Below are 27,416 nucleotides of genomic sequence, written 5' to 3'. Positions count from 1 at the left end.
ATTCAAACCCAGCCAACACCGCTACCAACTGTGCCACTATGCACCATGATGCTAGCTGCTATGCTAGTCTCCCACCTCATCTCCTTGCCAGTCACAAACTTCTGCACAACTGAGGCTCCAAATATATTTCATGACTGAGAAACACCGCACTGTTAATATCTCAAGCCATCCATTTAATATAGCCCATTTCATGCATAGCGGGCAGTGGATCCAAAAGCAATTTCATTCTGTTTATATGCTTTTTTATTTTGTAAATGCAAACAGAACACTAAAGTAGTAATTAGTGCATCAAACAATACACTGCCTACTAATGGCCATTCATTTCAAGTGCAAGAAAATTTAGTTGAATCCAATATGGCCGACAAGTTAAAGATATATTGTGACATGAAGCAGCCCCTAAAGACTAATAGTTCTCATGTTGTTTCCAATTAGCAACTTTGTATTTGGAGAAATTACAAATGATCACCGGCCCACTAAAGTGGACATCATGCATCAGTGGCAAAATTTTGAGTTATTTACTGACATGATTACTGTGAATATAGATATATAATATGTACCATTTCCAACAAATATTTTGGCTATAAAACATATTTAAATATTTACACTACATATATTAATTCCAAACTGACCATGATGGACAAAGTGGCTTTAATACATTCAATACATTCTATTCATTACCACCATCTGTCATGTTGTGTGTGGTTGAACAGTGGACATATATACAGCGGGAAGGAGACGTAAAAGTTCTGTTGTAGAATTAATTAAAAATAAAACTTACAAAAATATCCAAGAAATAAAAAGAAACCCAAACCAGACATGAAGACACCATGAGGGATGAGGAGCAGTGGCGTGGAGTATCAAGACGAACCGGCGAGTAACAGTCTGTGATTTGATTCATTAGAGACATGATTACATAGTCATCTGCTGATCAAAAAAAACATCTGTTTTATGTGGCTAAAGGTTAGTTTGGTAAAAAGTGGAGTTAATGTGTTAACAAAGATTAAGTTAAGGACAAACAAAATACAAAAAATAGAAAAAAAGCCCTGATGCTACAATGTGAAAAACAAAAAGACTAATGTAACTAAAATATCCTTTGTAAAAGAAACTATGAGTCACAATTTCATAGACAAGAAATGTTACAAGAAATTCACAAGGAACACGCTGTTATGGACAAAAGGACTGTCTTTCAGGTAATCCTTCCGCATTGGCAATGAATGCAAATGATTTGGTCCAAGAACTGTAGAATCTCTCCTCGGCTATTTTTATCTTTTTTCTTTTGCTATCCATGGCCCACCACACCCATCCGGTTGTTTGCAACACCTGCATCTGCCTGTGGTGCAGTAACTGTGCGAGATGTCAAGTTGGTAAGGGTATTCGGCCAGCTATACATGACTTCATGGGGCATTTGTTGGCTTCACAGCCAAATGAGATCCTCGCCATTGACTATACAGTGATGGACCCTTCTCATAATGGGTTGCAGAATGTTCTTGTTTTGACAAATGTTTTCAGCAAGTACAGTACAAACCAAAAGTTTGGACACAACCTTCTCATTCAATGGATTTCCTTTATTTTCATGGCTATTTATAAGGCGAGAAAGCCCACTTATTAACCTGACAGGGCACACCTGTGAAGTGAAAACCATTTCAGGTGACGACCTCTTGAAGCTCATCAAGAGAATGCAGAGTGTATGCAAAGCAGGAATCACAGCAAAAGGTTGCTACTTTGAAGAAACTACAACATAAGGCGTACTTTCAGTTGTTTTACACTTTTTTTGTTTAGTATATAATTCAGTTTGATGACTTCAGTGTGAATTTACAATGTCAATAGTCATAAAAATAAAGGAAACTCAATGAATGAAAAGATGTGTCCAAACTTTTGGTCTGTACTGTATACATTAGCAGTCCCCACATGTGACCAACATGTATCCACTGTGGCACAGGTTTTAGTGACGGAGTGGTTCTCAAAGTTTGGCGTCCCAGCTCATATCCATTCAGATCACGGACGAAACTTTGAGAGCACTTTGATCCGACAATTGTGTAGCCTCTATGGTATTGACAAATCCCGTACCACACCACACCATCCTGCCGGTAACGGGCAGGATGGCAAACACTTCAGAGTTCATGAAAATATTGTTTTAATCTTTAATTGTAAGTTAATTTAATGTATACATTTATTTTGTGACAATTAGCAAAGTTTGATATATGTAGGATTTTTCTTTTTCCTTCTCCCTCGTTTACTGTGTGACTTCATGATGAAACGTGTTAAACTGATATTTATTTCACCTGTACGTTGCGTTTTCTGTCTAAAAACTTTCACCTGTTGTTTATCCTCACTGGTAAGAACTTCATATATATGTCACACGTAGATGGAGTAAAGATGAACACAATAAGATTATGATTGTGATGGACTGTTTTGCTATGGAACCAAGACAAAATGACCTAAATATAGACTGAATTAAACAGAGGATTCATATTTATGAAACCTTTTATTTGTTCAACCACACATCAATAAAATACACATGACAACAACATAAATAACAATGAAACAAACAAAAGTCATGTAAAATGTAAAAAATGTTTATGTAAAAAAAAATTAATTGATAAAAATAAAACAAGGAAAAAGTTACAAAATTAAGACTTTTTATTGGTTGACCTCTAAATTATCTCTACCTGGACTGGACTGATGAATCTCTAACAAATTGCTCATATTATTCTGGTAGGTGGACGGTTTTAAAGCATCTTGATGAGGTACAACAGAACTTTGTCTTTTGGGTCGCTCTGGTTCGGCCAAACACAGTGTAGCCCCGCCGAGACTCGTATCGCTTCACAATGTCAGCAGCCGACCTGTTGCTCTTGTGCAGAGCGCCGACCCCAGAGGCGACCTACGGCCTCAGGTTGGTTATTAGTTTGTCAGTTTGAATTCCTGTTCATATTTAACCGGTGAAGAACTTTCACGTACATCTTTTGGACTCAGAGCTTATTCTAACATCTTCCTGTTCAGTGGTTACTATTTGTTTTCTGTTTCTGTTGTGGTTGTAACATAGTCAGTGCTTTTTTTTTCTGCTGTTGTTGAGGCTTACCTTCAAATTAGAATCTATTACTTGTTTAAAGCTAACCATGCTATTGATGTATATATGTGCTGATAAATCAGTTATATATTTTAGATATCACTGGATGTTGGAAAAGAAAAGGCTGAATTATTGGATTATTCCTGTAGTTGTGCAGCTGGTAAAGGTTTTTGCAGTCATGTAGTTTGCAGTCATGTAGTTCCTCCTGCAGCTGGAGGAACTGCAGGAGGATTTGCAAGTGAGGAACTACAAGTGATTTACATCTTTGCAAATCACAAGTGATTTACAAAGATGTAAATCACTTATGATTTACATCTTTGTAAATCACAAGTGATTTACTAAGATCACAAGTGATTTACAAAGATGGCACAGACCAAGAACACAGATGAGAAAAAAAGAGTGGGTCACATTGTCCTATGGTATGTGATATATAAATATACTACATATACGAAATTATATACTATATTACATATACTGTCATATATATGACCTTAAAATAACAGTACTATAATTATGTACACAATTTATTCCACCTTTGATTGTGTCGTACAGCCATTTACATTCCTTTCTCACCTGTTGTTTTATTATTGCCATATGAAATTTGTTGTAAACTCATTATTACTTGTGTCAAATATAATTGAAAATTTATCTCCTATATCAGTTAGAAATACTAAAGTTTTTTTTTTTTTTTTTACTAAATGCCAGAAAACTTGGCAAAAACATTTTTTAGAAATTATTTTGTAAATCTCCTTGTATTCAAAAGTTTACATACATCAATATCACACATAACTGTCTCTTACTTGGGTCAAACATTTTGGGTTTCTTTCCACAAACTTTGAATTGATTGACACATTTGAGTTAATTGGAGACACACCTTTGAATTTATTTTAAGGCCACGTCCAAAACACACTGATTTCTAGTTTGACGTGATGAGAAGCTCAGAAGAAATCAGTGGAAGTATCAGGAAGAGACATGCAGCTGCATAGGGCTGGTTCATCCATGGGAACAAATAACTGATACTTGAAAGAGCCGCCTTTATCTGTTCAAACAATTATGGGAACGTCCAACAATCATAATGTTCAAGTAGACTGAAGGCTCATTCTAATCCTGGAAATGTCAATAAATGTTAATATCACCTGCGTGTAAGTTTACCCAGGTTGAACTTACCGTTAAGCTCAAAGGGACTCAATCACAAAATTACATACTTAGGAATTTTCACAGCATTTTAGTGCCTTTCTGATTATGAATACATAACTGTAGTTTGTTAGTACTTCACAGGTAGTTATTGTGTATTTCTTATAAACATTTCTTAAACTTACTCTCACTTACACTGTAAAAGTTAAGAAAGTAAATTCTTTCCAACTCAAGCAAACATGGTCTAAACAAAAATATCTGAAGTAAAAGGAAGATCCTCTTTCAATAAATTATAAAAGTTATTCACTTAAAGGATACTGGAGGGTGATGGGACCAAACCGTCGTAAAATTTTCTTTTACAATACTTAAATAAATGCTGTAGTTTATTTTCATCACACTTATAAAAAAGAATTTGAACAAACATCCAACAAATCATTTCTGAGAGTCATATATGTCATATAATAATTTCCTTAGATTAGAGGACTAGGATAAAAGAAAGGCCTGTTTTTGATTGGTCAGTAGTGTGCTTCTTTTACATACACTATGAATCTGCCAATCACAAACAGGATCTGCTTAGTTAGGGGAGGTGTAAAACTGAGAGCAGAGCCCCTCCCAGAAAAAAAACCTTTCAATATATATTATCAATTGAGAAAATTATCAGTCACTAGTCATCCTCCAGCAAAATGTTCCTCTTCACTTTGGTGCTTGGAGTGCTGTTTCTACCAGAAGGTAAGTTTTTGATTGCAATTAACATTATTCTAACATTTTATTATTTAGTTTGATTTCATTAAACTTAGCTGTTCTCCTTCTCTCCCATAAAAAACTACAATAATAATCTATTTTCTGCTTTTCTTGTGAAGCCTGTCAAACTTTTTCTTCCCATTCTGTATTTTGTGCTGACATGATTAAGCCATTTTGTTTTGGTTAGGAAGAAGATTTTGGCTTTTAGAAAACATGTAATGTAGAGGTTTCCTTCATACTTTGTTGACAATAAAGTTCCTTTTCTCTTTTATTTAATCAGCTGACAACCTGAAATGTAAATGTGAATCAAACACCTATGGAAGTTGCTCTCAAGAAACAACTGAATGTTCCTCACAGTTCGATCGTTGTTTAGCAGGAATACAAGTCACAACTAAAGGTACGTATTTGTGAGATTTCCAGTTGATGACATTTGGTTTGGGACCTCATCAGTTTGAAATTTGTGTTCTTTAATTACAGGTGGAATGGATTCTGAGTTGAAATACAAAAATTGCTTTAAATCTGAAATGTGTCTTAACTCCTCTATCAACTATGGAGCTTATAGATTTGCACAAAAGACCAGGTGCTGCAGTGGAGACCTTTGCAACGCCCAGATTGACTACCCAACACCTGGTAATTAATCATTGATGGTATTTTTCAACACTTAGCACAATTTGACTTTACAGTGCTCACAAATAAAATAAGTATCAGAAAGAGTTAAAAAATAGAATACACTTAGTTTTGTGATTCCAGGTTCATATACATGTTTTAGGAGAAACCAGTTGGTGACAAAAGATGAAAGCTTTTGAGAAAAATTATAATAATTCTTCATTTCTTGTAAATGGAATAACTATCCCTGTATCTTTAGACTACAAGTCAAATGGCAGAAAGTGCTTCAGCTGTGAAGGAGAAAACTGCATGAAAACTCTTAACTGTGCAGGGGATGAAAACTACTGCATCAAAGCAACAGGTAAAAAGCCAACATATTTGCAAGCTTCATATTTATCATCAGAAGGATGTTAAGACGAGGTCTGAACATTTTGCTGAAATCAGGACTTTATTTCAATTTTCACATGAAATACAGATGGAGTAATCACATTGAAGGGGTGTGCCTCTGAGATGATCTGCTCAGATACGTCAGCTTCACGGACGAATCAGTTCGCTTCACGGACGAATCAGTTCGCTTCACGGGTGAATCAGTTCGCTTCATGGGTGAATCAGTCCGCTTCACGGATGAATCAGTTCACTGGACCAAAGATTAGCTGTTGCAAGGGCAACTACTGCAACAGCGCCAGCAGCACCAGTCCCATCCTGATGCTCCTCTTGGTCCCTCTGTTCTTTTCTGCCTTATTTTCTTAGCTCACAGAAAATACTGCATTGCTGCCATGTTTTCTTTTTAATCACCATTTATTTCATAAATCTGTTCTTTTTATTTGATTCTATAGCTTGGTTAGTTAAGGAAAATTTTATAATCAACAACATCCTTTATAGTTTGTTGTTGTATACAAAACAAATCTTCCTCAATAAACACAATTTCTTTTTTAATATTCTGGGTCCAGTACCTGTCTGATTCTAAATGTTTAGCTTTGAAAAAACAAAATGACTTGATGTTATAGATGTGGAATAAACATGTTACATTTTCTTTGCTTTAATATTAAAACTTTTTTATTCCCTTTTATTATTATTTTTGGTATGCTTGAATTTGCAGCATTTAATATGTTTTGTTGTCTGACTTGTACATTCTTCTATATTGCCTTTTAATGTAACCAAATGTCTGCTTTTCTCACATTTTAAATTTTTGCCAATCAGCTTTATTAAAACACCATCTTGTGATTATGACATCTTCTTGTTTCTTTATATTATCATTAATTATTGTTGTAGCAGTCCCTCAGACCCAAGAAAAACACGGAGAGCCTCGACGGGTGCAGGATGTTCACTTTTACTGGGTTCAAACCAGTTATTGAGTCACCGTGAAAACTAAAGAAAAAACACACAACACATTATTCATTGAATACATTACATCAACCAAATAAAGCTCCAAAAGAGCACCTCGCTCCGCCGTCCGAGGGCTGCAAAGTCCACAGCGGTAAAGGTTGTCGTGCTGTCCTAAACGCTACTGAAAATATGAGCACCTGTTCAAGCACAAAATGAAGATGCTCCTCCTCTTCCTCCTGTCCATGGGTGCTTCTGCCCAAAGTGCTGACTGACAGGAGACTCGCACCGACTCGACAAAAAACTGAACTACAGTGCCCCTACTGGACACTATGGGCAACAACCCCACCTAGAACATACAATGAAATGGGGATTTACAATTGTACTCACTGGATACTGATCACTCCCTATTGTAGATTCCCTGTTGACGTCCCATTCACATGAACCTACAAGACAGTCAGATACTAATGTAATATCAAGACATGAGATTGTACTTTTATGTATATATACTCTGGTACCTTTTCCATTGTTAGGACAAACTAATGACCTTTCATCCATTATTTCTTCAATTATGTTGCCATTTTGGTCCGTCTTCTTGCTACCTCAAAGACTATTATGGGCATTAAAATCACTGCACCATAATTCTATGTAATTTCCCAGCCATTTCCTCAAACATTTTACAATCAAGATTTTTACATGGATTATAATAATTTATCATTTTAATATTTCCATATTTCCTTACATTAAATATTTCTACAATAATTCATTACCCATTGGGATTTTCTGATAAGCTATTCCAACTTTAAAGTAGCACACCCTCCTCCATTACAATTATTTCTATCCTGTCTTTCCATGCTATATCCGAATCTTAAAATCTAGCTTTGGTTTTAACAAAGTTTCTTGAATACATATAATCTCAGGAATCATTTCTAATTCATAAATATACCTTTTAAATTCTTGTCCATTGGCTATTAAACTTCTAGCATTCATTGAAGGATATGTAAAACCATTAAAAAGAACGCTTGGATCCTAATCCTGAGTATTTTCTGTAGTTTCAGTGGCACTCAGAATGGTATGTATTTGATCTGCTTGTATTTCTTTCATATCTAAAAATCTTCCAGCTGCTGTTACTATTGTCTTTATTTTATCGCTTTTCTTCTTCATTTTCACTGTTATATTAATAATATGGCATATAAATGCTACAAAGTTTTCTTTTTTTGCCACCATTGTATCATCATCCATTCTGCATTTATGCAAGCATGCATTTTGGATATTTGCATTTGGAACCAAGATTTGTCTCTGCCTGTTCTGCACTTGATTTATATTCCAAGCTGAGTTTCTTTATCTTTTGGAATGGGAGACTCTTGGCAGTGTCTCCCATTCCTCTATCACTGTCTTTTTTTTACTCTTTTTAAGGCTTCAGCATATGAATATAAGTAAAACCGGAACACACGAATAGAAACGAGCTAACTAGAGTAGTGACTAGAGTAGTGAAAAACAGCTCAACCTGGGACAGAATTTATTTACCTCTAAATCAGTGGTAACAGCCAAGTCACAATGACTACCGCTGTCACCACCCAAAGTTATACCAGGTGCAGTAAGATTTTGCGACCACCAGGGGGCACTAACAACTCTTTAACATTTTCACACTTTAAACTCGGCACGGATCAAAAACTTCTGGACTTATTTACATCTCTGACACATGTTTCTTTACTGTTATCTGTCACAAAAGATATTTTTGCTAATAAACATTTAGAATCAGAATTTCTTTTTGTTTTTAGTTTATTCAGGAAGATAATTGTTTTAGTGCACAGCAAAAACAATAAAATACTGGGGATGTCGTTAATTGCTAAATTTGCTTGGTTTTAGTTTACTAAATTTATAGAGAATCATCTCAAGGAAAAAGAACAAACTTATTAAATGAATGATTCTTAAAATGAAAACATGAAGTTGTTTCTATGAGCTACAAACATGAGACAGAAAATACCAGTGACACCAACACGACCAGCAGGCGTTGTTGCAGTCGTTGCCCCGGCAGTAGCTAAACTCTTCTGCAACAAACAAATCCATCAGTGATTCTGACTGATGTGAGCAGATCAAACTCAGAGGCACATCCTTTCATCAGCAGACTTGCTCCTGCTGCGTTCACTGTGAAGATGAAAATAAAGTTATGTTGCCAGTAACATGTTTGGATCTGGTCTTTGGATAAATACTCGGTATGTAAAAACATGACATCCTGAGATGCAGGAGTTTTTGTTCCCTTCACAGTTGAGGGTTTTCATGCAGTTTTATCCATTTGGATTGTAGTCGAAAGAAGTGCAGAATCATGGCAATTTCTTTCAAAGCTCTCACTTTTTTTGTTTTTAATCACCAACTCATTTCACCCAAAATATCTGCATATGTACGGAGCTACATTGGGGGCACAAGGTTTCTTCAGAAGAAAAAAATGAAACTGAAAAAATGCAAAAAATCACATAACATTTGAAATTAAGAAATTACTCAAAACAACTTTTCAGATTGTACTTGTCAGGAGTCACGACTGACAGTTGGACAACTACAGTCATTGTGTTTGAATCTGTACAAAAACAAATTCCTGAAACCAAAAAAAAAAAACGTAAAATCTGAAAAGTAGTTTTGAGTATTTAATTCACGTTCAAATCTTATTCTTCTTCTGAACAAACTTTATGGCCCCAATTTAAGCCTGTAGTGACCCAATTCCTATTTTTTGTCAAATCGGATTTTTTGCCGTGACCTTTCACACTTCCAAATAAATATAATCTGTGATCTGTGAAAGACAAATTACCTGAAAATGTCCTGTAGGCGCATTAGAGGTCAAGATAATGTTACACATACAGAGCGTGCTCATTGTTTTGCCAACCGCCATAAAGAAGGTTTATGTGTTTATATCCTCAGTGTTTGTTACACATTTGAAGTTGTTGACTGATAGGAGCAGCATATTAAGAACTTAATCCTCATTATCATCTGCCATTGTTGTTGTTTTTCTTCCTTCTTGCAAGTATCAGGATGCAGAATATGGGCATTTGTTGAGTATCAGTAATGTTAACGTCGGATGAATGCAGCCTTTGACATTCAGGTCACATTTGAAAAGAACGGATACGAGTCAAATACCTACGTAGCCTGGGTCCTATTTGAAAAAAAAAAAAACAACCTGTGTTGTTCAGACTGTCAGATATAGGTTGCATTGTGGCAATAAAAAAAATTAAAAATAGGTTTTACTACCAGTGGCAGTCAGCTGCACCAGTGGCAGTTGACTGCCACTGGTGCAGTCAACAGAGAATATCACCCCAGATGATTCGAGAATGGTCCAAGGCTCAAGCAGTGCTTCTTGCACGTGCATCACCTACAAAATGAAAGTACTTTTGGTGTTCTGTGGTGGCCTAGCGGTTTAGCGGTTTAGCACAACCGGCTGTTGCAGGTTTGACTTCAGACATCTTCCCCTCTTTCCTGTCAGACTACCTTCAAAATATACGGGCCACTAGAGCCAACAAAATCCTCGGAGAAAAAAGAAAATACTTAGAAGCGTAATATGTTTCACCGAGCTCCTTGGACAACAAATACAACATACATTTCTGTTTTGGGTTTAAATTCAAGTTCCTATCGCTATGCAAACCCTCCAGTCCTCCTGACCTCCTGTATGCAAAAATCTACATACAATTGCTTTGAAATATACTGTTACACTAAAAAGCAATCATTGCATGAACACATGCACTTTCTCACACAATGTTCACTTGGAGTTTTCAGGATTTCAACAGGTGATTGTTTTAACTGCAGTTAAATATGAGCAAACTGTCTTCAAAAACTCAATAAAGTTCACAGTTTCCTAATGTTCAAGTCCAGAATGAACATGTTCAAAGCATCCAAGTCTATAGAAAGCTATCAAGCTCACATATACATAAATTATAATTTTTAACACATAAAGAACTCATTATCTGTGAGCTGTACATGTGTTTTTCATGTTAATCACCGCATGTTCTTGAGAAAACATGCGGTGATTTGTGTTACTCAACTCCACACTTTGCAGGGACGATGCTGGTATATTTATTTTCCTTGTTTTACTACCTGTCTGTCTTATTAGCAGCTGAAGTTACATTGTTGGCTTCATTTCTTAGAGATCACATTTTCTCCACAAACTCCGTGAAGGTGTCCGGTGTTCATGGGCTTATAAAATAAACATGTTCAAAGATATAGACAGAGACCAACATCAACACATCCTTTGAACATAAAGCGTCCTCTTTCAAAGGAAGCAATTTTTTTAAAAACATCCTGAGCTAACAGAAACAAATGATGATGTGGTGAATTTTTCATTAACAGGGAGAAAAAAAAACATTAAATAAACACAGAAAGATCAATTTTTATCTTAATGATTTTATTTGAAAACTGTCACTGAACTAGTCAGAGAAGCAGCCCTGATGTGAGTTGAACAGTTATTTGCCCACATCCTGTTTTCACACACTCTAATTTGAGATGAAGAACAAAGGACGAACTCAACCCCTGTCAGAAGAAAGGCAGAAGTGAAACAGTTCTGTATCTAAAATACAATCATACAGAAGTTTGAGAATGTTCTGATCACGGTGGGTTCAACCGCTTTGTCTGACCTGTTTTTCCAATGCGGCCTTTGACATTCAGGTCACATTTGAAAAGATCAGATATGATCTTTTCAAATTATCTGATGAAATTGAAAAGATCATAATAATATCATTAGTTCTTGAGAAGTGCACATATCATACATGTTTCTTGTATTTAATTAGTTCCGTGACTGGATAAAAAACGGCCTGTTTTTCATTGCGTTTTTGTTTTTTTTTTGCATACACTCAAATCTGCCAATCACAAACAGGAGGATCTGCTTAGTTAGGGCGGTGTAAAAGTGAGAGGAGAGCCCCTCCCAGGAAAACTTTGAATATTTATTCTCTACTAAAGAAATTATTACTCACTTATCATCCACCAGCAAGATGTTCTTCACTTTGGTGTTTGCGATGCTGTTTCTACCAGAAGGCAAGTTTTTGATTACAATCAATATTATTGTAACGTTGCATTATTTAGTGTGATTTCATTAAATTTAGATTAAAAACTACAATAATTATCTAATTTCTGCTTTTCTTGTTAAACCTTTCAAACCTTTTCTTCCCGCTCTGGATTCTGTGCTCATGTGATTCAGCCATTTTGTCTTGGTTAGGAAGAAGAATTTGCCATTTTGAAAAAAATGTATATAATGGTTTCCTTCATACTTTTTTTGACAATAAAATTCCTTTTCTCTTTGTATTAATTAGCTGACAACCTGAAATGTGAATGTATACCTGGCCCCTTTGTAAGTTGCTCTGAGGAAACAACTGAATGTTCTCCACAGTTCGATCGTTGTTTAGCAGCAACACAAGTCACAAGTATGGGTACGTATTTGTGAGGTTTCCAGTTGATGATTCTTAGTTTGTGACTAACCCATTTTAAAATTTGTGTACTTTGATTACAGGTGGAATTGTTTCTGAGCACAAATACAAAGGTTGCTTTCAATCTGAAATGTGCCATGACTTCTCTGTCAACAATGGAGTTTCGAGACTTGCACAAAAGACCAGCTGCTGCAGTGGAGACCTCTGCAACGCCCAGATTAACAACACAAAACCTGGTAATTAATTCATTGATGGTATTTTTTCAACACTTAGCACAATTTGAATTTGCAGCACTCACAAGCTTTTTAAGTCCAATTCAAAAATGAGTTAAAAAGTAGAATACAGTTTTGTAATTCTAGCTTCATCTGCACATATTTTAGAAGAAACACGTTGGTGACAACAAGATGAAAGCATTTAAGAAATAATTATAATAATTATTAATTTCTTTCCTGTGGAATAATTGTCTCTATATCTTAGTCTTCAAGTCAAATGGCAGAAAGTGCTTCAGCTGTGCGGAAGAAAACTGCATGAAAACTGTTAATTGTGCAGTGGATGAAAACTACTGCTTCATAGAAACAGGTAAGAGGCCAACATGTTTGCTTGCTTCATATTTATCATCAGAAGAATGTTAAGACCAGATCCAAATGTCTTACTCGAATCATAACTATTTTCACCTTCACAGAAAATCTACAAGGAGTAAGTCTGATGTCGAAAGGATGTGCCTCTGAGTTGATCTGCTCAGATCAGTTTTCTTCACTGTTGAAACAGTCACAGGTCACTCCTGGATACTTCAGTGAACCAAATATTAGTTGTTGCGAAGGCGACTACTGCAACAGCGCCAGTAGCGCCAGTCCCATCCTGATGCTGCTGTTGGTCCCTCTGTTGTTTTCTGCCTTATTTTCTTAGCTCACAGAAAATACTGCATTGCTGCCATGTTATCTTTATAATCACAATTTATTTGATAAATGTGATCATTTTATATGATTCTATAAAATTTTTTGTTAGCTTAGCTAAATTTTGGAATGAACAACATTCTCTATATTTTGTTGTTGTATATTAAAAATAGCTTAATCAATAAACGCAAAATTGTTTTGAAATTCCAGTACTTTTCTGTTGAGATTTGAAACAAGAAAATTACTTGATGTTATGTGAAATAAACATTTTCCATTTTCTTTGTTTTAATATTAAAAAAGTTTTTCTGTAATTAAAGAGAAGCTAAAAACTTTCAGAGTATAACATAGTAGACCTTGAATGGGGGATTCATCTGAGAAAGAGTCACACAGAGAGAAAGTAGCTGTCTGACTTTCTTAGTTCGTAGAAATAATTGCATTGCTTAAAAGCATAATTCATGTGATAAATCTATTATTTTTTTTTGAACAGATTCTACAGAAATTCAGTTTGGTAAGACCAAACAAAATGTAAATGTCAACACTCCTTTATTGCTGTTGCATACTAAAAATAAATAAAAAATCACAAATAAATGCAAAAAATATTTTGTGTCCAGTACCTTTCTGATTCTAAATGTTTATTTTTGAAACAGATGCAATTAAGAAAGATTAACTAAAATGATTTAAAAACATGAACAGAAAAGCTGGAGATAAAAGGAGAGAGGGATAAAAGGTGTGGGTGAATGATTATTTCTTTATTTATTTTTAAGATAACTGAATGGCTGTTTCTAAATGATACAGAAACAGCCATTGAGCAACCATTAAGCCAAATGCCATTTTGCATGTGGCTCAGGCCACATGCAAAATGGCATGTGGCATTGGCATGTGCATGTGGCATGAGGCCACATGCACATGCATGCCGCGTTCACATGTGCATGCGGCATGCACATGTGCACAATTTCTTGAGCAACATGCCATTTGCAATATTATTCTCTAAGGCTGTGTTCACATTGCAGCCTCAAGTGACCGATTTTTGTCTTAATGCAACCTGACTCTGATCTTTTCGTGTGATAATATATGAAATGTAATCTGTGTCTGAACGTCCAAGTCACGTTCATATGACCAAAATATCAAGAGCAACAACCATGGTGGACTATAATGAGAATTAAGTTGTTACAGTTCCAAACCAGTTGGATCACAACTTCAAAATAGTAAGATATGCTCCACCATTGGCATTAGCGCCATTACTTCCACACACAATGAGGACTTCTTTTTTTATGGCGCTTAGCAAAACCCTGAGCACGCTCTCTATGTGCTAAATCTACCATGTCTGGTAGATTTGTTTGGAGACCAAAATTGCAATAAGACATTTTTTTCTTTTATAGTAGGATATACAACAGCAATGAAGTTTTCAGTATAGGTTCTTAGGTATTAGTAGCACACAAGATGATGTATCTGTCAGGATACAGGAAAGAGGACATTTCTGCCTTGACATTCAGTAGTAAATAAATTGACATTAGGCCAAATATATTACAACAATAGGGGTCCAATTAATACAAATCAAAGATATCTAATTTAAAAAAAACCTAAATCATCCATGTTTTATACCAATCCACAACATTAAACAAATATCTCAGTTTACATGAGCAGAAAAAACCATTGGCTCAAATTATCGTAAGGGGTCTTTGGCGCCATCATGTGGCCACATAAAGAAATGTGTGGATTCATAGCCAGCATGGATCCATGCTTCATTCACTGAATGAAGAACAAACGTGTTTTATTTAACCAAACTTTCACCAGACAGAAAAACACCAATAGTGTTTTGAAAGTCTTATTTTGGAAGAAAATTATGACAATTTTTATTTTTTTTATTTTGTTATTTTTCAATTATGTTATTTATATAAATTATTCAAATTTTCTGTCCTTCACATACCAAAATTTCTACATAGCAAAATATTTTGGTCCATCTGAAAATAATGCAATTCTTCCTTTCAATCCAACTGCAGCAGGCAGGAGAAGTAAAAGTTCCGCTGTAGATTTAATTAAAAATCAAACTTACAAATAATGAAAAATACTAAGGGACAAAATAAACCCAAACCAGAGACATGAAGAGACCATGAGAAAACCAGGGAGAAGGGACAAGGAGCGGTGGCGTGGAGTAACAAGAACTGGCAAGTCTGCGATTTGACTAATTAGAGACGTGATTGCATATTTATCTGCTAATCAAAAAAAACATCTATTTTATGTGGCTAAAAGTTAGTTTGGTGTAATGTGGTTTATATCTTTATTTAAATAAATAATTGTTCTAACTCCATTTGCATCAAACTGTTTTAAAAAACTGAAATATGGAAGTTCACTGTTCCTTCTGCCTCTGTCACTTTCCGTAACAGCAGCTGTGTGCAGACAAAACCTTCCCAGGGGGTTAACCCAGGGGTGAAAGTAAGTAAAGATTTGCCCCAGGCATGCAGTACCTGCAAGAGAGGGGGGCCACTGAGTCCACTGTGCAGCCGCGACTGATTAGTTTTTCAGGAACAATCTAAAACACGACTTAATCAGTTAATAAATAGCTTTTCCCCCCATTTCACATTGTTTCTGAGCTTTGTTGGATCAGGGCTGCTCAATACGTTCATCACAGGTTTTGACTCAATTATTTGGTAACAAACTGAACAATGCAGGACGCTGAGATCAGCACGTCATCCTCTGACATTAAAATAAAATCAACAAGAAACGTGTCCAAATCAATGACCCAACAAAAATAATAATCTCAGTAATTATTGTTTCAACAAGGTGTTGCGCAATTCTGTGCGTTTTTAAAATTTCATTACCAAAATTACAAGCAGAGCAGGAATTTAAAATTAACTAATCGACCACCGTTGTCTTATTAGACATCGTAAAATCTATATATATATATATAAGAATATATAAATGTATTCTTATATATGTACTTTAGTCATAGTTGTATTAAAACTACCTTTACCCCTGGGTATATGTGCACAATTTGTTTGTTCTGGGAAAGTGCCATGTTAATTACCAATAAATGTACTGTTTTATTTACTCATTATTTAGTACAAAATACTCCAGTGTTTTTTTTTTAATTACTTTGTCAAACTCCACCTTATGTATTTTTAATATTAATGATTTGTTAATGTTGTCTATTTATCTTGTCCAGTTTTCTGAGCAGTGCTAGAAGTGTGTTGCGATTCTAGCCAGTTCTCACTTTGAGACCAGAAATAAGTCTGGCAGATTTAGATGTGACATTATTTTACATTCATCCAAGAAGATGGAAACTAAAGACCGTTTTGAACAGAAAACTATTGAACTTTTTAATTTATTTTCATTCCAAAAATGGCATGAAGAAAAATAAATGTTCACACTATCCTCAATAATCAATGGACAATTCTTTACTGGCATCACAGCAACCGGTCTTATGGTTTCTGAGTTGCATGTTTTCACAGGTGTGGTACAAAACCTGTCTCTCGTGTTCCTCAGTGTCTGCTTTTCTGACGAAAAAAATAAACTGAGTTCATTGTAATTTTTGTCAGTTTCATAAGCCTGATAATCAGATGACAGATTCATAAAAAGGAAGAGAAAGTGCACAAGCAGTCAGCATGTTCTCTGTGGTTTGCAGTGATTATTACTGAAAATTGACTATTGAATTGAAGTCATAACCATATGAGCTTAGATAAAATTTTAAAAAATTTACTTTGTAAAAATCTGGCCTATTAATCAATAATAAAAAATGCAACAAAATGACCCAAACCTGAGTCGAAAACTGCTGTATTTTTAGCTACATAAGCTTTGCACAATTCAAATTGTTATTCTTTACATTGCATTTAACATTTAAAAAAAAAAAAATCAAGACACCGGTATGTCATTTTGACTAGACCTTTTCATTAATTTATTTTTAATGATTCTGTTGAGCCATATTTCAAAAGCGAGGTCTCATTTTCATCGGTTAATCTTCATTAATTCTGTATTATTATCATTACTTTAATTACTTTAAATTTTTTTCAGTAACCATTGTGGGTCGTTAAAAGAGGAGTACCAACATTTTTGTTCTTGTGTGTAAATTTGGTTTATTTTTTATTTTGAGACAATTTTGCATATTGACCAATTAGGTTTAAATTTAGACTCACCGGAAGAGTTTCATTCTCACGCTTTCTAGCTATGTCCCCTTCATAGCTAGAAAGTGACTTATATGGCTTTCTTCTTACTATTTTTTTATGTAGTAAATGACTAATGATGTCTTGAGATTCTGAGCTGTAAATTTCCATGTATCTAAAAGTATTTGTGCCATCAAATAATTCTGAATTACAGCTGATTGCACAGTTTTTTATTCAGTGGCTTTAGGGGGAAATGCAAGCGCACACCACACCTTTCACATTTTTATTTTGTAAAAGGAATATAAATATCTTTTACTGCCACATTGAGGGTAAATTCAAAAGTAAATGCAAGCAAAGACAGAAACGAAAACTAAGACATCACAAGAAAAATAACACTATATTATTACAAAGACAATACTCCAATTAAAAGAAATGTGCAACTGAGTAGGGACGTTTAAAAGAAATTACAAAATTGGGGGAAAATGCAAATAAAGCAGTGAAGTGAACACATCAAACATTCCCTCCTCTCTTTTTCACAGCTACATGCTACTTTATGTTGCTCTAAAGTTGGGGGTTGTAACAAAGTATGAGAAAGTTTCAATAGGTAATGTCAATACATTTGCAAAGAATTATACGTTCATAAATGTTTATGCCTGGTTTTCATAACCAGACAAAAAAAATACTAGTGATGGTTGATTTTTGGCGCCCTCCAGTGGTTAAATTGAAGTTGTTCATATAAATTGAGAAAAGCCGAGTTTAGTAAGTTTTACATATTTCTGATTCATTATCGAGATAAATATTCATTAAACATCATTGCTTAATGTCCATTAAATCAGAGCGGATTAAATTTCTGATTGAAGAGGAAGGAGCGGGAAGCCGCAGTTAGTCAGCAGGATCACATGAGCTGCGTTCATGTGACCGATTCACGTGTTCACAGCAATAAATAAGAGCAGACCCACCGTGAGACAACAGGCAGAGACTGGAGGGTCGAACCGGGCCAACTGAACCAAAAACCCACCGATAAGCCACAGGTAGGCTGCTGTTTTTTTTTCTCGTAAGGAAATGGGTCGTTATAGGTTGCTGCGGAAATAAGTGGTTGGATGAACCACATTTCACAAAAACACTCGCTAAACTGCACAGCTAACTTAGTTACGCTTTCTAAAATTAAAGTTAAAGATCGAGTGAAAAGACACGATGAAGACAGGCTGTGCTTTCTTTGGCTGTATTTAGTTTTTTTGTGTTTTTTGTTGTTTTTAACCGCAGTTAATTGTCATCTCTTCGAGGTAAACAGGAAGCAGGTGGTGCACATTAGTTCAAACAGGGGCCCTGATATTTACTGATAAATATATAAATATAAATATATATTGATGTAACGATATGGATTTTGAAAACAAATACAAAAGAAAAGTGGTTTAGGAAAACTGCAGTCCCTTCACACACACAAAGGGGTGGAGCAGCAATACGGTTATGAAATATGACACTGCAGTCAGTTGGAAAGGAAATGGAAAATGAAACCCGTTTTTTATAAGAAGGCCCAGACAAAATGGCTTATGTCAAATCTAAATGTTACAAGAGGATCAAAACACCTGAGAGGCTTCAGCTAAATAACCACCAGTTTAAAATAGAAACCTCTTACTGTAACAAGGAAAAATAAATTCATAAGTTTGAAACAAGCAAAGACTTGCTGGGTTGATTATTTGTTATCAGGTTTTATTGTCTGATTTTCTAATCAGAGCCTGTGGTGTTTTGTCAATATCTGTCACCTCTTTGCTCCCACAGAGAGGGAATGTTGTAAAACATTAATTTACTCCACCTACTCATCGCCATAAAAGCTGGTACATGACCCAATTAAAGGAACCAGCTGAACTTCACTGTAAAAACAGACTTAGTTTATCCCCTTTTCAACAACATGCCATGGTTTGCTTTTAGATTTTTCAGTTTGGTTGTTTTACTGTGCTAAAATAAATAAGTTTGATATGCCTCACTAAAATAAATAAGTTTGATATGCCTCATTAAAATAAATAAGTTTGATATGCCTCACTAAAATAAATAAGTTTGATATGCCTCATTAAAATAAATAAGCTTGATATGCCTCATTAAAATAAATAAGTTTGATATGCCTCATTTAAGGCTAGCGCTGGACAACAAATCAACTCAATCACTTTGGTTACTGAGCGACAACCTTGAAAGTAACTGGCGCAGCAGCAGTTTTAGGTTTCCCATTGTGGGCTTAAAAATAAACAACTGCTCAGAGTCAGTGGATAAGAGGAAAGGTGACAGCAAAACCTAGCTAACTGAGCTCTGTTAGCTAGGTTTTCCGTTTAGTCAGCATCTAACTGAAAAGCCCTACTGAGGGCTTGAGAGACCCTGTTTGAGGTTATCACTAGTAACGGAAAGATTTATGGAAAGGTCATCAGTCATTTCTGGGGTCTGAGCTGCTGCTGACTCATGAAGTTATGACGCCATCTTAAACCTCTCGATGGAAAACAGCCTCAGCCCTCTAACCTTCTAAGAGTTAGCTTCCAGCTTGTGACTGAGTGGAGGTTGTTTGTCCAGTGACTCAGCAGCTTTTTGTCAGTCATACCGTTTGGAGCTTTGTAAGCAAGCTATGAAGTTTTAATTGCTGTCTAGAAGTGAGAAATGCAGATTGGCAGAGCTGGAGTTTCACTTCCCCCAAAATGCACTAGGAAAATTTAACCTTTTCTTAAAATAAATCATAAAATTCCTTATTAGGAGTCAAAGGCAAGCAAGTACAGCTGCATGCAAGATTTGTTATTTAAAACAAATAACTAAGATTTATAGTATTCTTTGCCTACTCCTTATTAATATAGTGTCTGCTGCTTTTTATGATGACAAGCAGTACTTTCTATATGAGCTTAGTCCTTATATCATTTTTAAAAAGGGGAAACTTTTCTTTTTCTGCTTCTCTTTTGGTGACGGTAACCCGTGATCATCCATCATGTGATTCATTACTAATTTCTCAAGAATTTCCAGGTTTCAAACTTACAGGAAGGATTCATGCCCAAACAGGTGTTTGTGGTGAGACAAAGACTTTCCAAAAGGAACAGTTTAAAAACCAAAACAAAAGTCTGCTTTACTTTGCATCACAAAGCTCATCATTTACTATACTTTTGTTGTTTAGCTGGACCTCCTTCGTCTTCTAGTTACCTTTTAATAAACGGTAGTTATGATTTATTTCTAAAAACATTTGGTTTTGTAAAAAGAAACAGTATCTTGAGTTGGGGTTGGCATTTATAGTACCGTTTATCATACATATTTTCTTGTAATTATTTATTGTCTCAATAAATTTCAGTTAAATCAAAAACTGACTGTATTATTGGACATATTATTTGTATCATAGTCTCCATGGTTCATTTTATTAATGTAAAAAATAAAATTCAAAAATATGACTGAATGCTGCCACCCTGTGCAGTTTGATTATAAATCACATTCCTTTAAGCAGGTGGTGTCCTTAACGGCAGTATTTATTTATTTTAACACAATGTTACCACAAAATATCATAATAAAATATTAAGTCCATATCACCCAGCCCTAGACTTGAATTTACCCCTTAATGTGTTCTGGTTTGCATTTTCCACATCTTGCATGAGGTTTCGATTATGTTTAGTGATGCGGTTTGTTACGATTGTAGGAAACTTGACTGAGAACAGTTGCTGCTTTATCCTTGTACTTGTATCTCCGTCAGGCGTGGAAATGTCTAATCTACTGTAACATTTTGCTGGTCTAGCAGCTTTAGGAGTGCATCTAAGAGGGAAACATTGTGCATTCAGGTGCAACACTTTCATGGGAATTTCACCAAAAATGCAAACACTTTAGTCATGGAGTGAAAAGCTTGAAATTATTTTTCCCCCCTTTTTTTAAATTTTCTTTTTTCTTGTGTGTGTTGGGCAGAATGTTGTGTGCAACTCTCCTGGCGCTGGCTGCCAGCTTGTCTGTGAGCCTGGCCAGACCCCACATCCGTCCTCTGTCCAGTGAAATGGTCAACTACATCAATAAGCTCAATACAACCTGGAAGGTGAGTTTATTCTGGTTCTTCCTCCAGAATCCTGTGAATGTTTTACTAATTCATATTTCCACTCTGCAGGCTGGTCACAACTTCCGTGATGTTGACTACAGCTACGTCAGAAACCTCTGCGGGACTCTGCTGAAGGGACCTAAGCTGCCGATCATGTAAGTCTCACAAGATCAATATAAATGTAGTATTTGTAGATGCAGTGCATTCATAAAATCATATTGAACTATTTGCATTTTCAACTTCTACCTTAAATATTTTTGAAGATGAATGCTTTTTATGGACTAAAACAAACCAGTTCATCATTGCGAGTTGGAAGGAAAATGATTTATGGCTTGAGAAAAAAAATCTTCTTGGATGTCCCCAAATAAAATCCAGTTAAACCAGTTGTGTTTAGAGGTACAGGCTATATGTAATGTATGTTTAAACTGAGATTGAATACAAAAGACCAAATCTCCACCTTTTGTGATGTAGACTCAAAACACTGTTTATATCTAAACTGTCATGTTGTGGGGATGCTTTTGTCCACAGTGTTTAAAAACCATTTATTTTGGTTTCTAAACACTGTTCCTTTTGGAATAGGAACGCTGGGGAGCTCATTAGATGAATGGATGGGAATGAAAGGAGCCATATTGTGCAAAATTCAGATTTTGCACATTTTTACACTTCAAATTTGGTCTCATCTGCCTCTGAAAACAACTCAAGCATCTAGAAAAAAACCCACCAAACTCTTTTTGTCAATGAATTATGTTTTTGTTGTCTGGAATTGGACCTGTTTCAAAAATCATTTCAAAATTTAATTCAAAAGTTAATTGGAATGTTAACCTTCAACGGGGACTCTGTCATTGCCTAGAAACACAAGCTGAGTTCCAGCATATTTGGTCAGCTGGTTTTACTGCTGTATGCTGTTGGAAAAGAGAAGTGTTTTGTTGTTTACTAATCCACTTGTTACATTCCTGAAGGTTGTGCAGGAGGCTCTTGTTCTGCTTTTCAAAGATGTACAGTTGTCTAATTATTCATCTGTTTGCAGCCATTTTCCCAATAGTGTAAACGTTGAGTTGGGGCGGCGTGGCCAGCAGCACCTTATTTGGATTTAAAGTGACAGAAGGCCCTAAAACATCTCAAGCAGCTCAAAACACGCAGAACTGAACAGACTAACATCTCATTATCTAAGAATGATTTTCTGTAAATAAATAAATAGATCGAACATGACTTGTGTAAACCTGTTCTGACCTTTTCAAGGAACCATATAAGTCACCTCTAAGACAGAGGTTTAGGCTCACCTTGTAGAAGAACCACCCTCAATAAACAACCGTAGTAACAGTGGAGTAGTTACAACAAATGCATATTTAAATGTTGAAACCGACCATTTAAGCTACATGCAGTTCAGAGTCTGTGGTGAGATTTTAATTTAGATTCAGGTGCTCTCCATCCTGTCTAAAGGGGCTTGAGCCATTTTGCCAAAAATAGGTTAACATTTCTTGATATTAATTGTTGCAGCTCCTCAAAGTAATATGTTGCAGCTTCTGCTGATTTAAAAATCTATAAAGTAAATAGTTTAATGGGGTAACACTCACACCAGTCGCGTCTCCTCAGGGTTCAGTATGCAGAAAGCATGAAGCTGCCAGCAGAATTTGATTCCAGAGTGCAGTGGCCCAACTGTCCCACCCTGACGGAGATCAGAGACCAGGGCTCCTGTGGATCCTGCTGGGTGAGGAAAACTCCTCGCTAAATTATAAATGCAAATTCAGCTTTCACTTTTTTTACAATAAAACTTTGAACACTTTTATTTTAGTAATTCTCATGCCATGTTGTTCTGCCTTTAGGCGTTTGGTGCAGTAGAGGCTATTTCTGACCGGATCTGCATTCACTCCAAAGGGAAGGTCAGTGTGGAGATCTCCTCTGAGGATCTACTCACCTGCTGCTACAACTGTGGAAATGGGTAGGTCCTTCAAAGTTGATCTTCCTTTGGACATAATTTTGACTTTTATGAGCTTGGTCAGTGACTAAACTGAGGAGGAGGAATTCAAACTCCTGTTGAGGAGGAGGAATTCAAACTCCTGTTCGTGATTTAACACTTGGTTAGTGTGGTGCTTGTACAAAGTATTTGCTATATGTGTATAGTTTAAATAATCGTTTTAAAACACTTTTTTTTCAAAGTAACTTGAGTTTTAAGTTTATAGAAGTCCAAAATGAGTTTCAGATTCTGAACATGATGCAGAATAAATGCATCATCCTGCATCCTGTCTTCAATGCGTCTACAGAGATGGTGATTAATGTATTTTTTGTCTCTTATTTAAGATGTCAAGGTGGCTATCCTCCGCAAGCTTGGCACTTCTGGGCCACAAATGGACTGGTGACTGGAGGGCTCTATCACTCTCATATTGGTACGTTCATTTACACAAGTGGCTTTATTAAAAATAAGTCAAGATGAGGATATAACAATATTTCATAACAATGTTTAACACTGGCATAATGATTCAAATTATTGTTATGATTTTGAATGGCTAAATGCAGACTGTTGTGATTTTGGCAGAGGATTGCATAAATGCATCAAATTCCATTGATTTTTTATTTTAAGTATATATTTTGAGTTGGCATCAGTGGTACAGAAATTCCATCTTAAAGTGGGGAAAAAAAAGAACCTCAAAAATACACGACAGTCAAATTTTATACAGTTTGTATCAACACAAAAAAATACCAAAGGATGCAGATGGTTTATACTTTCTTGATGAAATCTTCTTCTAAAAAGTACTTTTTTTTTCTTTTTTTAAAGTTTTAAAAATAATAGCAGATTCTTTGTTTCTGCTTATTTAGGAATTTAAGATTTAGGATTTATAAACAGGATTTCTCCTTTTCAGAAGGTCTGTATAGGTCTATTTTATGTCTTTTGCATTGTTTTTCCAACTAAATTATGCTTTGGTGTGCAATTGGTATCTAATATTTGTCTAATTAAAATTCCTATACAGTGCTTCTCAGATGCTGAAACAACTGAATAGTCTGTGGTAATAATTGATTGAGTCTTTGTGCTTCTTGCAGGTTGCAGGCCGTACACCATCGAACCCTGTGAGCACCACGCCAACGGCAGCAGACCTCCCTGCACTGGGGAGGGCGGCGACACGCCAGAGTGTGTCAAACAGTGTGAGGCTGGATACACACCAAGCTACGAACAGGACAAACACTATGGTAAGAATGCTGCTGAGCAGTTTGGATGAGCGTAACTGAGCTGCATGTTTACACACCTGCTGCTGATTGTTTAGCAAAACTAAAAATGTAGTCTTGAAGAAATAACAAAATCAGTTAGTCAAGACACATTTAGTGACGATAAGATGTGAAGATTTAATTCTGCTGCTGTTTAAAAATAGCTTGTTTGAAAGAAGTATGTAAAGGGAAAATGTTATGCAAAATTAAATTTTTTCATGTTTTTATATTTTTATTTGGGTCTTAACTGTTTCTAAAAACAACCCAAGTGCTTAAAACACTCGGCTGTTTTCTTTTCTGACAAAAACGTTTAGTGAAAAAGTCTGGAGAATGCGACAATTCAAAACCCACCCAACATTTTTTGACTGTTAAGTCGTATTACCTTGCAACCAAAGCTGAGCTCCTCCATGTTTGGTCAGTTGTATACGTTGCGCAATGGCTGCTGGAAAAGACAAGTGTTTTGTTGGTGATTTCCCATCCAGGAACCACTTGCTGCATTCTTGTTTGTTGTGCAGGAGACTCCACTTCTGCTTTTCAAAGATGTAGAGTTGTATAATTGTCCATCTCTTTGCAACCATTATCATGTGTGAGCGACCAGCAGCAGTTTATTCAGATTTAAAGAAACAGGAAGCCCTAAAACGGTTCATTCTGAAAGTAATCAAAATGGGCAGATCTGACCTGAATAAAATCTAAGAATGATTTTGTACAAAAAATGAAATGAAGATGTTTTATTTAGCCTGTGGACCTTTTCTAACCTGTTCAAGGAAACATAAGAATCATCACTATGGGACACATACAGGAATTTAACCTGAAGTTTTTTGCAGGCAAGACAGTTTATGGTGTAGCACCAGACGAAGATCAGATCAAATCAGAGATTTACAAGAACGGACCTGTAGAAGCGGCGTTTGAAGTCTACCAAGATTTCCCTTCCTACAAGTCTGGTAAGAAAAGCAGCATCAAATAATCTAACAAATATAATCTCAGCAGATCACAAAATGGTTAAATGATAACTGTTCCTGATTTCCTTACTGTATCTCTTCCGTTCTGCTCAGGTGTGTATCAGCACATGTCAGGAGAATTTGTAGGAGGACATGCCATTAAGATCCTGGGCTGGGGAGAGGAAAATGGTGTCCCTTACTGGCTCTGTGCAAACTCCTGGAACACTGACTGGGGTGATAATGGTGAGCAGGAAATTACTACCGTCAAGAGCTTCCATTAATTTCTCGTATTATACTGAACATTAAATATACTAAGTTCACTTTGATTTAATTTTCAGGATACTTTAAAATCCTCCGTGGATCAGATCACTGTGGCATTGAGTCTGAGATCGTGGCTGGAATTCCCAAGTAAAACTAAGGTAAGCTCAGTAATGACTGACTGTTTAAAAAGGAAATATTATTTTAAATATGACTTCATGAAGTTTGATTTTATTTCTAGGTTTTATGCTGCGTCACCGCCAGAGGGCGCCACACTCCACTGTCATTGAACAAAGTATACTTCTGCACAGCATGGTGTTTGAGGAGGAGGAATTCAAACTCCTGTAGTTTTCAAGTGAATTTTTAGATTGAGACAAACTGTTGTTGCTACAATTTTTATGTTTTTATTTTTTTTTTCCTTTGTTGGTCTGTTTTAGGACGCTCTCATATTTCACTTTATTTTTTTCATTTCAATATCTGGGGAAGATGCCGCATAATAAAGATCACACAATTTTTGTGTTGTACTGTTGTAGATTGTTTTAGATCCATGCAGCATCAAACTGAATGGAGGTTTTAAAAACACCCCAATGAGCAGAAATGTTTCTCAGAACATATTTCATCATGCATTGACCCTTGATACTTTTTTTTTTTAATGACAAATTGTACGCTGTACTACAGAATGTCATAATGTACTGCCTGAAATAGGTGCCTGTTATTTTTAAGCATTTTTAAAATGGATTACAATGAGATGCAGTGAGGTTTTTACTGTCAATATGATCAGATGCTGGGAATTGTTCATTTGAATTTATTAAATGACTCTTTGGTTGCCAGTATTGTGGTTTTCATTTTGTATTTTTATATACATATTTTAGACAAAATTTTAAACACTTGTAAAACTGCTTACTGGTTGTTGATGCTGTATCAACCTTCCAGAGCCCTCAGATCTTCTGGTTCTGCTCTGCATCCCCAGAACCAAACGAGGAGAAGCAGCATTCAGCATCTGTGCACCAAAAATTTGGAACAATCATCCATAAAACTAAAACAGCTGAAATGCTGACTTTCTTTAAATCTTGACTAAAAATGCACCGTTTAGAATTGTATTTGAATTGTAATCAATTAAAATTTTAATGATGGAACTTGACTTAATGTATTGTTTATTCTATGTTGCATGACTTTGTGTTTATGACACAAAGCACTTTGAAATGCCTTGCTGCTGAAATGTGCTATACAAATAAAATTTGATTGATAGAAAGAAATGTAGTCTGTTAGATATGTGTATGTATTTCACTTAAACAGTGAAATACATACATGCATTAGACTCACTGTCTAATGCATACCACATTTCAAGTGGTATGCATTAGACAGTGAGTTAGTCTTCATAGTTTGGCTCATTATAGCTCTTTCACAATGAACTTGACTAAAACAATGGATTTCATTAAAGCTTTGAGTTGTGTGAAACAGAGACCATGTGTACAAATTGGCACCAAAATTGATTTGATGTCCAAGGTTTGCCTGTACTTGAGGGAAAGTGTCCCAGAACTTATTTTTAATGTATGTTTATTCTATCCGGTTGACTTCCAAATGTTATTCAAGTTATTCTAGTTACTACTCACATCAACATTTAACAATATTCAGTAAATTTACATTTTTAAGTAGAGCATGTACAATGTTTATTTTATCTTTATGAGAACCGTGATCAGTTAGTTTCACTGCCAGGATGGCG

The 27,416-nt window shown here is 35.6% G+C and overlaps 2 protein-coding genes across 2 annotated transcripts; both read left to right on the top strand.

Annotated features, from left to right (window-relative positions):
* Positions 1 to 4,881: 4,881 nt before the first annotated feature.
* LOC129364319 (phospholipase A2 inhibitor gamma subunit B-like) lies at positions 4,882 to 6,569 on the top strand. Its single transcript, XM_055036882.1, has 5 exons — positions 4,882 to 4,930; positions 5,223 to 5,339; positions 5,420 to 5,572; positions 5,808 to 5,909; positions 6,024 to 6,569. The coding sequence occupies exons 1-5, from the start codon at positions 4,885 to 4,887 to the stop codon at positions 6,296 to 6,298; spliced, it is 693 nt and encodes a 230-aa protein (XP_054892857.1). The 5' UTR covers positions 4,882 to 4,884; the 3' UTR covers positions 6,299 to 6,569.
* An 11,614-nt stretch (positions 6,570 to 18,183) lies between these two features.
* On the top strand, positions 18,184 to 26,834 carry ctsba (cathepsin Ba). The gene is made up of 11 exons (XM_055036523.1): positions 18,184 to 18,294; positions 21,176 to 21,299; positions 21,369 to 21,454; positions 22,893 to 23,007; positions 23,123 to 23,238; positions 23,598 to 23,683; positions 24,336 to 24,482; positions 25,322 to 25,438; positions 25,550 to 25,678; positions 25,774 to 25,854; positions 25,935 to 26,834. Exons 2-10 carry the CDS (start codon positions 21,177 to 21,179, stop codon positions 25,845 to 25,847), a joined length of 993 nt encoding a protein of 330 aa, XP_054892498.1. The 5' UTR covers positions 18,184 to 18,294; position 21,176; the 3' UTR covers positions 25,848 to 25,854; positions 25,935 to 26,834.
* The last annotated feature ends 582 nt before the right edge of the window (positions 26,835 to 27,416 follow it).

Source organism: Poeciliopsis prolifica, unplaced genomic scaffold, assembly GCF_027474105.1.
Source record: "Poeciliopsis prolifica strain line A6 unplaced genomic scaffold, Auburn_PproV2 SCAFFOLD011, whole genome shotgun sequence".
Taxonomy (NCBI): Eukaryota; Metazoa; Chordata; class Actinopteri; order Cyprinodontiformes; family Poeciliidae; genus Poeciliopsis; species Poeciliopsis prolifica.
This window is presented reverse-complemented; position numbering and strand designations above follow the sequence as displayed.

Coding starts and splice junctions, on each gene's coding strand:
- ctsba (XM_055036523.1), top strand. CDS start 21,177: ATGTTGTGTGCAACTCTCCTGGCGCTGGCTGCCAGCTTGTCTGTGAGC. Junction 23,239..23,597: donor TGCTACAACTGTGGAAATGG/GTAGGTCCTTCA, acceptor CTCTTATTTAAG/ATGTCAAGGTGGCTATCCTC. Junction 25,439..25,549: donor TTTCCCTTCCTACAAGTCTG/GTAAGAAAAGCA, acceptor CGTTCTGCTCAG/GTGTGTATCAGCACATGTCA.
- LOC129364319 (XM_055036882.1), top strand. CDS start 4,885: ATGTTCCTCTTCACTTTGGTGCTTGGAGTGCTGTTTCTACCAGAAG. Junction 5,340..5,419: donor AATACAAGTCACAACTAAAG/GTACGTATTTGT, acceptor CTTTAATTACAG/GTGGAATGGATTCTGAGTTG. Junction 5,573..5,807: donor GATTGACTACCCAACACCTG/GTAATTAATCAT, acceptor CTGTATCTTTAG/ACTACAAGTCAAATGGCAGA.